Source organism: Octodon degus, unplaced genomic scaffold, assembly GCF_000260255.1.
Source record: "Octodon degus isolate 3935 unplaced genomic scaffold, OctDeg1.0 scaffold00087, whole genome shotgun sequence".
In the NCBI taxonomy this organism is placed as follows: Eukaryota; Metazoa; Chordata; class Mammalia; order Rodentia; family Octodontidae; genus Octodon; species Octodon degus.
Genome location: NW_004524663.1, coordinates 2,445,543 through 2,456,623, shown reverse-complemented (window position 1 = coordinate 2,456,623; position 11,081 = coordinate 2,445,543). Strand labels below are relative to the sequence as shown.

Sequence of the window (11,081 nt, the reverse complement as noted above, 5' to 3'; positions counted from 1 at the left end):
GAGTATAACTCTTACCCCAACCAGTCAGCCCAAACAGCAGGTGCGGTGATGGACTGTGTCCCCCAAAGGTCATACGTTGGCAACTTAATCACCAGTGCCACAGTGGGACCTTTAAGGGATGAGTAAGTGTTGATGTTCTGGCCTCACGAATGGTTTGATGCCGCTATTGCAGGATGGGGTTGCTGTAAAGGGATGAGTTTGTGCCTCCTCCTCCTCCCTTTCCCTCTGTACACATGTGCTGGCACATCTACCTTCTTCAATGGGATGCTGTAGCTAGGGCACCCTCCCAGCAGCAAGCCCCTGGCCTGGAGTTTCTCAGCCCCAGACCTATCAGCAACACATTTCTGTTCTTTATTCATTACCCAGGTTTGGGTACTCAGTTATAGTAGCACAGAAAAGAATTAAGCCAATATATCTTATATTTGCAATTCGGCCCAAAGAGAGAAAGAACACTAAGTATTTCACAGGCAAATCCAAGAGAACATGGGAGAAAAATGGAAAAATTAAACCACAATAAATGTCAAGTATACCAGTTGTCACCCTATTCAACCTATCTCTAGTAATCTTACCCCAGGATTAATTCTACACAGGCATAGTTGATTGATTATAGACCACACCAGGTCAACCAGGAGCTAACAAACATCACAACTCTTCAGTGGCTCTAAGAATTGGATGTTGCCTGTTACTTATGATTTACCGTGCTCTTCTCTTGAAGAATAAAAGGCAAGATAAAGCATGTGAATGAATCAATTTGCTACTTTTTCCTCTTTCTTGGTTTTTGTTACTGAGAAACTCAAGTGATTGTGTATGGGGGGATAAGGGGATAATTAAAACCAGAGATAAAAAATTGTTTTTGAGGTTACCTGAAGACTTCAATTTTAAAATTATATTAGTATGCCCATAAAATCAGGCTATTCAGTAAGCTTCCTAGGTGCTTGAAATGTAGGAAATACATTTGCTAAGTCAGCAACTTCACACTCAGAAATGGTTGCCCAGAGCAATTAATCCATTTCTTTTAAGTGCTCAATGTGATTTGGGATTAAGACCTATTTTGTTGTCAAGATAAGCAATTTTAACTTGTGAGTCTCTTAATTGTGGAGGGATGGCCTTCCAAATATCACAAAATATCAATGTCCATATTGAATTTGGTCACACGGGCGTTAATTTGACATGGTGCTCCCTGTTAGAGGTTTCCTACACATTGCAGCTGTGCCCTGTGGTGCTGTCGTTCCACCCCCTGAAGCATCCTGTCCTATTAAGTGGGGGTGGTCTTGCTGTCGCTTAGTGTACTGTACAGATCAGCCTGTCAAATAAGCATGGCCACAGAGTCTCTAATAAATGAAAGTTGGATAAACCTTACATTCACTAGAATGGGGCTCCTATTCTATGTACAACCAGCTTGACTTTTCCCTTTAAAGTTTCCAGAGTAGCTGTTTGTTTTTTAGCTGTAGTTATCTGGGGAGTGACTTGCTGAGTGGATTTTTTTGTTTGTTTTTGTTTTTTGTTCTTTGGGGCGTGTGTGTGTGTGTGTGTGTGTGTGTGCGCGCACGCATGCGCATGTGTGTATTGGGGATTAAACCCGGGGGCACATTTCCACTAAGCTACCTTCCCAGTCATTTGTTTTTTAGATTTTGAGACAGTCTCCCTAAGTTGCCCAGGCTGCCCTTGAACATAGGATTTACTTGCCTCAGCTTCCCAAGCAGCTGGGCTCAGGGGTGTGGGCCATCATAGAGCCGGGTAGGTATTTATCTTTATAAAAGGAACCCTTCTTTGGATACCATTTTTAATTCCCCCATTTATCATCTCAAGACAGAAACTGAATTCACATACATTACTCATGTCTGGAATTACTGCCTTTCCCCCCTACTGTCATCAGTGTGCAGGAAGCCTGCACGTGATGGGTGAATGGCAGTCAGCATGTTTGCTGAAAAATAGAAACTAGATTCAGTTGAAATTGCACTATTTGATTCATTTCGTTGTGGAGGTCTGTGCACCGAACATTATTTTCATGAGAAAATGTATTTTGGTTTCCAAACAACACATTTAGAAATTAAACTCTATCAGTGAGAGTGTATTAGAAAACAACAGATTTTCTTTCCTTTGAAGGTTAGAGGATTTGGTGGCTAAATTTTTGGATGCTTGACTCTGCCTGGGGCTACAGCTCTTTTTGCTTAGCTAGTGATTTTCTGGCCTTTAAAAAAACCCTACAACTAAATCTATTCTTGGTGCTTTATCATTAGAAGTGTTACTCTTCACTTGTCAGTGTCACCAGAGGTCAGAGGTGTCACAAACACCAGTGAGTTATTTATTTTATTTTTGTTTTCCTTTATTGCACCCACAATGGGCAAAGGCTAGAAAGTTGGGAAACAACCATTATTCCTTAGCACACCTGGGGGCCGTTTCTTTAAACAAATTCTTCCTTTGGCATTTTAAACTAAGGCTTTTGTAGAGCAATTTGGCTCTGATAATCTTTCAGTCACCTCTTTAGCCCTAAATGTTGCCTATGTAACGTTACCCAGCTGCATTAATGTGACTGTTCTAATGAAAGTGTACGAAAGACGCAGAACAATGAATGTGGCTACATTCTTGGAAATGTTAACCGATAAATCCTTTCCTCACACTGCCATTCCATTGTTAATTCATGAGGATAATCACTTGGCATTTGTTACACAGTGTTTCTTCCGAATAATGGGCCTACCATTGTTAAATCTATTTTAACGGCACCTTTGATGCCTTCCTTTCAAGGCTGTATTGGCAAATTTGCCCTGTTGTCCTTTTTGTTGTGAAATATGATAAGCATCATTTCATTTCCTAAATCTTCATAGCCACGTTTAAAAGGTTACTTGTAATTAAAACTGTGGCCAAGCAGAGTGTGTTACATCAGACTGCTGAATGATTCTGCTGATAGCAACTTTCCAGCTCCATGGAGCCTTTTGTTTTGCAGCAAAGGTTTAATGCTTAGGATAGTTTCATACATGTTCAATCTCCCTAGAAAGAAACGATTTGAAATCACATTCTGTTATTAAATTTAGTTTGACCCACAAAGCTTTGAAAGTGAAAGTGCCATATTGTTTTATCGACCTCTAAGTGTTAGGTAGCAGGAACTTCTATAAGAGATGGATGATGATAATTAAAACCTGAAGATTAAGAAATAATTTAGAACATCACTAAGAATATGGTTAGGTCATAGGTGGTACCCTATGAATTTTCTGCCAGATTGCCTAGCATAAAATTTTCTAGAGGCAAGGAGATGGGATGGTTTCTTGGCAGGCGGGCTTTTCTGTCCTTATAGATCTAAGGCTAGGATTGGAACTCTACAGGACATATTGTAGTTTTATTCTCAATTTAGGAGAGCCCAGCCAAAGGTATTGCCAGCTTGGTAGCCTTGAGACTAGAAATCAATGGAGCAATTGCAAAACCTCTCACACACCTTGTGCTTTTGTAAAGCTGCTTGGTTACCACAGTCTAGTGATTAGTTTCTTTTTCTTTTTTTAAGAAGAGGGATTCATTTAATTTCTTATTTGGTGTGTGTCAGTCAATGATTCCCAGGACAAATTTACGTGCTGAAAAGACAGACAATTTTTAAAACTTCAACTCCAATCCCCTAAGCATGTTAGGAGTACATTACAAGGTTGTAGATGCCTTACTTCTGACAGCCCCAGCTTTCTTCCCTCCCATGTGCACCCCAGTGCTAAGCAAATAAGCCTTTCACCCCAGCAGACTCGATTGTCAGAGCTTCAAGTGTGAAAATAAAGGCCGAGAATAATTATCTAAACGATAATGAAAACTATAATAAGGGGCTCAACCTGATCTTAGCAAGGGAAAACCTGAAAAGAATTATGTGAGGACTGAGGGATTTAAACACACATCCTTAATTAGGCTACCCAGACTTGGCCCACCAGTTGGCTCAGCATTAATTGAAGAGATGATTAGTAAGCAAATAAGATAGTCTGTAATCAAGCTCAGTAAATAATCTAGGGAGCCCTACATAAAGATGAGCCTTTGAGAAGCCACACATTAGCTGCTGATGGCCCATCTTATTATAGTTCTAGGAGGCAGTTTTTAAAACTTATGAGTTGCCCTAATGAGCTGCCAGCTCCTGTGATAGCCCAACACTGGCTACGTTGGGCTTCCAGTCCCATAGGATGCAGCTTGGTACAGAGAAGGAAGTCAGAATCCTTCACTCACTATCAGCTTTAACTGTCTCCTTCCCATGTCAATTTGTCTCTGAAAAGTGCTGGTTTCATTGCTGTTTTGCAGAGGCCTGTCAAGCCTGAGAACCGAGGATGGCTTGCCACACAGCATTTGGAAGTGCTCGGAAAATGATTCTATTAACCTAGGATGTAATTTTACACAGACTTCGTCCTGCTGATAGCTTTTGAGTTTAATTACCTTCACTAAATAATAGAGATTTATAATTTGACAAAGTTTCCAAAATCCTTGTAAGAGAGTTAGAAACAAAGCAGTAATTAGCTTCCTTTCAATCACCCACATATATTTTTTCCCAACAAACATCCACTGTATCCATTCTGGGCAACATGGCACAGGTTGAACAGACCTGAAAAGGGTTCTTTGAAAGGTGGACTGGAGGGCTTGTCATTAAGTGATTGTGTGACTCTGGGAAATCATTTAATTTCTCAGGGCTCAGTTACCTCATCTGTAACACAGGTAGAAGCACTGGGATCAAGATTTTCCTAGCTGGGTGGAACAGTGGAATAATCTTATTAAATTTTAAAAAAGCAGGGTTCCCAGGGTCTCCCCCATACTAACAAATGAGGTTCTGGAAGGGAGTATTGATGTGGGCATTTGGACAGTCTCACGGGTTGTTCTGAACCCCTAGCTTGATCATCACCACATCTAGACTCTCAAGAGTATTTGATTGCTACAGGAAAGCCTGTGATCCTTTCCTATTCTGCTTGTGTTGTAGGACAGATTTAGAGCATTGCTGAGCAGAGATAGGGTTTCCACTTGACCTGTGCTGTTTAAGTTATAGATCTTTTCCCTCCCATAGCCTACCAACACTCTGCAAGGCAACACAGACCATCCTGGTATTTTGAGGACCCAAGAGCTTCATCTTGAGTTGCCTTGAAGGAATAAAGTCAACATTGTATCATACTTTAAAAAATTAATAAATGAATATCTGCCTCTAGCGTTTTTTGCCCACTTTATCAAAAATCATTTTAACTTTCAGGTGTACTTTTCAGAAGTAGGGGCCTAAAGGTGCTAAGTTAGCTGGCCTGTCTCTCTGGGGCCTGCAGAATAGCGTGCCCCCAGAGCAACCTCCCTCTGTCCTGACTGCACAGTGGTTTATTCACGAGGGTGGGAGGAGATGAAGGCCCAGGTCTGGGCCTGGTAGGGACAAGTCCACTTCTTGTTCTAAACATGAGAATCAGAATAGATCAAGTGCGAGTCTTTTAAGGGAATAAAATGTTCATTTGTGATGGGGTGAAAAACTGGGACTTCCAACTGTTAAAAATTCAGGAGTAATAAAAGGAAACCTAGACCCCATTTGGCTGATCAGGCTCAGAGAGAAAGAAAGGCTTGCCCTGTAGTGAGCATATGAGCCCACTCAGGGCAGCTGTAACCTCAGAGCCAGTGCCATGGGGTGTGACCCAGCAGTTATACTGCTCAGAGGGACAGTGCTGAGGGTTCACTGCTTGTGAGCTTGCATTTTTGTCTTGAATTGCTTAATAGTCTTAATCTTTGAATTTGCATTTGACAAGTGAAGTCTGACTGAACAGAGGAGGATGTGTGGCAGGGGGAGCTCTGTCCTCCAATGGTCCCTTGTCTCATCTCTTTGATGCCTCCCTAGGTGGGACCTATGAGGGTCTCAGCATAAAGATATAAAGCAGCTATCTCTGCCTGGAGGCTGCAGTATAATGGTGTATTTTGTGGACACTGGTAGGAAGGTCACCGATCTCGGGTGCTGAGCATGAGGTACAGAAGTTGGGGGTTAGAGGTCCCCTTCTGAGAGCTGGGCCTGCTATCCGTGGGAGGACTGCTTTCTTTTTTGTACAGGCCCCCACAGTAGTTGGACTTTTTTTTTTAAATTTAAATTTAAATTTTTTTTGGCGGAACCGGGGATTGAACTCAGGCCCTTGCGCTTGCCAGGGAAGCGCTTATTCCACTGAGCCATCTCCCCGGCCCCTGTAGTTGGGCTTTTAAAAATTGGCAGAAGTTTTTTGTGATTAAGTTCTAAGGCTTATGAATCTTGGATACTTAGGATTAGTTTTCTGTCAATACTATCATTTGGTGAATGTCTAAATTGCTTTTCTATTGGGATTTATAAATTATCTGAGGTCAGTCCCCAAAGACAGATAAATGCATGTTTAGAGAGGCAGTCTTACGATATCTACAGTGTCTCAGCTTGTTGGCTTAGAAGGACACTTAGTTAGAAGTACGTGCATGCCCTGTTGTGATACTGAATATTATTAACAGGGGAGACAATGGGCAGATGCTGGCCACATGCCTACTGGGCTAGAAGCACATATCTGTGGTCCCATTCAAGCGCCCAGTGAAGGCAGAGGTTGTCCTTCCAGTGGCATCTCTCTCCTCTCAGCCACTTCTTCACTTATAGCTCTTTCCTTACAGGAACACCTTGCATAGCTTTTTAAACCTATTTGCTGGGGATACACATTGTCTATAGTTCAATCTTACACTGTGAATAAGAACTGTGCTGAGTTTGGGGACATTCAGTTGTTTGCAAAGGCAAGAACCTCCCTTTAGTGGCAGAGGAAACACAACCTCCTTGTTCCTTAGACCATACTGGACAATACTAACCTATTCTTTCTTTCCCTAAGAGGTTACAGGCAGCACCATTTTTTTCCTATTGTATGGCTCAACCTTGGTTTTAATGTAATAGATAGCTCCAAATTAATTTCTGTAGAGAAGATGTGTGGGATCAGTCAGCCATTCTTGATAAAGAAATTACTGCAGTGGGGCAAGAGGGATGAGGACAAAAGAAGGGGAAGAGAAAGGAGAACAGGAGAGAGAAGTGGCTTCTTTGCACATTTGGAAACTACAACTGGCTGGAGGTGACTGCCTTTGGATTTTGAAGAATGCTTCTCTCAGCAGAATTTCCTCTGCACGCTCAGAACACTCTCAGGCATGCCTCAGAAAAGCCACCTCTGACTACCCCGCCCTCAGCCAACGCTCTGTACACAGCTGGAAGCAAGTTGCTGGTACCAAACCATTTCTAGAATGTTCAGGATAAGTGCTGTCCTTGCCAAATCAGCCAGCCAAGGAAGCAGGGAGGCATGATGAGAGCCAGAAACTGGAAGTGACAACACTCAGAAGTGAAATGTATGTATTTTCTAAAATGTTTTGGAAAATGTGCTTTTTGTATGCAATGTTCCTATTGAGAAGGTGATAGAACACTGCTGCTTGGGGAATAAAGAACTCAGTGTGGATGGTGAGATGTCTATTGGAACAAGGAAGGAAGTAGGCTAGATGACCACCTCTACCTTGAAGGAGGAGAAATGCTTCTTATTAGTACAATGAAACAGAAACCTAAAGGAACACTTCTTTTTCCCTCAAGGTGAGGAGTGTTTAGAAAAAATCTAAATGGATGAGACATAGAACATAACATAATAAATAATGTATAACTATAGAAAATTAGCCAGAAAAAGAAAGCCAAATACTACATATTCTCTCTTATAAAGAAACTCAAAAAATTGACCTAGAATAGTGATTAAAAGAGGGAGTGTGTGTGTGGCAGGGAGGTGGGTAAAGGCACATTGGATTTCATTAGCATACTGTGTGTGTGTTTATGTCTGTGTGACTATCGTACCGAGTCTCTTTCATATATACAATTCATATATGTTAATCAAGAATACATGTAATAAGAAAAAGCTTGTTTCATATTTCATCATTGTTAATAATAGTAACTGTGACTAATCTCAGACTTATTATTTTAAAAATTCTAGGAGAAATGCTTACTTTCCCCTACTTTACAGTGTAAAAGGCAGGAAAAACAGGGGCTATGTAGTTAGAACATGCCGCCCCTCCCGGGCCCCTCCAGGGCCTAAGTGCCAGCTGTTTACCATGGCTTTGTTGGAGTGGCCACCTCCTTGGAACTCAATGGTCCCAAATGCGTCGGTTGGGCTGAGCTGAGTGTGCTTGCTGATAGACCACTTCTCAGACTGGATGTCATTTCGGGAGAGTCGACTTTCATTTTTCTCATTCTGAAGCACAGAGATACTGGGAGTGAGTCCGACATGCTGGCCTATCAGACGCCCACAGCAACACCTACAACATAAGAAGTGAGAGTGAAGCCCTTGGACTGGCCCCACTGGAATACACACGTACAGCAACCTGTGACAGAAATTGCAATCCATACTGACTCACTTCGGGCACTCATCAGGTGAAATCCCACAACGTGGCTGTAGCAGGCACGTGGTGAGCAGAGGCTGTAGATGGAGCGCTTATCTCCTCTGTCTGTCCCCACCTTCCTTTACTGTTTAAGCTACAACATGCCTCCAGTCCTTCCCCATCCACACCTTTGGCACCCAGAATACTGCTTAGGAGAGGCCAGCTATGAGCAGAGTTCTCTAGATTTTTCTATTCACTCCTCCCATCTGTCAAGTCTTGCCTAAAGGACGCTACTAAAAGGCGCTGAGGGTAGGATTTTAATGTGCACATTTAAATGAGGAATTTCGCTCAGATATGAGTCAGTCTAACTTGTCTCTCCCCAGTTGACGTTCACTGTCAAATATCCAATTCTGAAAATAGAAATCTAAGGGCTTAACTGTTCTTGAAGAAACAATAAAAAAATTCACAAAATATTTGAAAACTGAAAATTTATACCTTCTACCACGCAAATGTCTACATACATTATTCCCACTTCTATCACGATTATTAGGAACAGCAGTTATAGGACACAGTTTATGGAACACTAATAATTTAGCATCCATTTTATGCAGAAGCATTGCAGCTTTGAAAGTTAGGTAATTTTTTCAAGGTTATACAACTAGTCTTGATGGCTGTATGATCTATATTTTAAACTGCTGTGTTAAATTGTCTATTCATAAAGGTATTGCCAGACATAGATGTATGACTGACAGATACAGTGACTTTTTAAATTACAGCAAACTATTAGCAGAAGACATGCTGGCATCAATCCACATCAAATTATTCCCACTTACTTTGAGCATACCTATGCCATTGTTCTTGCCACTTTTTTTTTTTTTTTTTTGGTCTGTTTTTGAGACAGGTTCTCGCTATGCAGTTCAGGCTGGCCTTGAGCTCACTTTGTAGCCCAGGCTGGCCTCAAACTTGAAGTAATTCTTCTGCGTCAGCCCCACTAATGCTGGTAGTACAGGCATGTACCACCACACTTAGCTTGCTCACGCCCCTCTAAAATGCTTTAAAAAGTGGCAAGAATCATAGACTGTGTGTTCAAAGTGAGGGGGAGTATTTTGACAAGAATTAATGGCGAATGTGTTTTTTACTGATAAAAAAAAATCTAAACTGAAATATTTATCATATACTTTATGTCTTTTATTTCAACCCAAATGCTTTCAGCTTTATACAATATTGATCTTTAGGAAGGCAAATAGGCATTAAAGATGTGCCAAGGAAGCCCAATGTGGTGCACATGCCTGCAATCCCAGCACTGTGGGAGACTGAGGCAGGAAGATCATAGGTTCAAGCTCAGACTGGGGCATTTAGCAAGACTTTCTCTAGGGCTAGAGATACAGCTCAGTGCAAAGGGTGCTGGGGCCATGGGTTCAGGCTCCATTACCCCTGAAAAATAATATGAAGCAATCTGAAATTCTACAGTCTCATTGGTAATGTATCAGCAGTCTTTTATTTAAAAGTACCTTGCCTACATGCTTAGAAGAAAAATCAGTAACCATAACAAAAAATATATTTCAATGTCACATACAGAGATTAGTTTCTCTGTAGTGGTATATCAGTTATTTTATACAGACTCTTAGATTAAGAATTAACTCCATGCATATGATTTAATGTAACATAGATATATGAATGATTGCTTCAGAGTGGGGGTGGGGGTGGGGTGGCATATGCCTGTAATCCTAGCTGCTGAGACAGGGGATCACAAATTTAATTTGAGGAAGCATAAGCAACTTAGCAGTCTCAAAATAGAGAAATGAAAAGGGTTAGTAATTTAGCTCAGCACTCCCTGGGTTCATTCTCCTGCACTACAAAAAAGGTTGCCTCAAAAATGTCCAGCAGTACAATTGACAATGGATCCCATACAATGGGCAGTGATCTCTCTTGTAGTCTGGTCCTGTAATTACACTTCCTCACATCTTGATACATTGCGGATAGCAAGATTACCTATGGGGGTCTTTGGTGCTGGGTATGATGTGAACACATTCTCTTTTATAAAATGCTCTTTCTATCCAGGATTTCTGAGCCTGAAAGAGAGAGGAAGAAAAAGATGAGATTAACATAAGCTTTAAGTAGTTTTAACTAGAAAACAAAATTTTACAATTACATAATAGACTAGGATATCATAAGCTAAAATGAAGTTCTAGCTGTTTCATCAAGGTTACGTATAGTAAAATCAATGATTTCTAGAACCTACAAATTGGGTTAACTTTATAATGTTGAAAATTAAAATAGCCATGCTGAGAAAACATTAGTGACAGAGCCATATACAAACAAGATAGTGCTATTTGGAGAGAAAATGACTGTGGGAGGATAGAACATTGTAACTTCACAGAAGAAAAGTATTCAATCATAGGCAGAGACACACCCAAATAAGTGTAACATTTTCATGGCTAATGGTTTCATTGGATTTTTCTTTATGAAGGAAAGAAAAATGGTAGACAAATTATATAACCAGAGAGCCTAGTCCACCATCATGATTTTTCTGACATGAAAATCACATGGAAGATAAGGTTCTCATCACACCCCCAGATGTTACAGATGATGCCTTGGGAAGGTAGGTAGCACCTTTATTGCCTTGTATCCTCCGTACCCTTACACACACATCCAATAACAGCTTCTTAGGATGCGCACTGCGAGGACTGTCCTGCTGTCAAGACTGGGTTTCTGTATGCACAAAGGATGAGCTACAGCAAACTATAGGAACTATAGGAGTTTCGTTAGAG

At 41.1% G+C, this 11,081-nt stretch overlaps 1 protein-coding gene across 9 annotated transcripts in view; it reads right to left on the bottom strand.

Annotated features, from left to right (window-relative positions):
* Positions 1-11,081, bottom strand: part of Trpm3 (transient receptor potential cation channel subfamily M member 3) — a 333,483-nt gene that overhangs the window by 318,123 nt on the left and 4,279 nt on the right. For 8 of the 9 annotated variants that reach the window (XM_004637157.2, XM_023721897.1, XM_023721896.1 and 5 more), the window contains exons 2-3: positions 10,303-10,382; positions 8,043-8,247 (exon numbers count right to left, since the gene is read on the bottom strand). In XM_004637157.2, the coding sequence (XP_004637214.1) occupies positions 8,043-8,045 (3 nt within the window). In that variant the 5' untranslated portion in view covers positions 8,046-8,247; positions 10,303-10,382. The remainder of the gene's footprint in view (positions 1-8,042; positions 8,248-10,302; positions 10,383-11,081) is intronic. The other variant, XM_023721895.1, reaches the window with a different exon arrangement.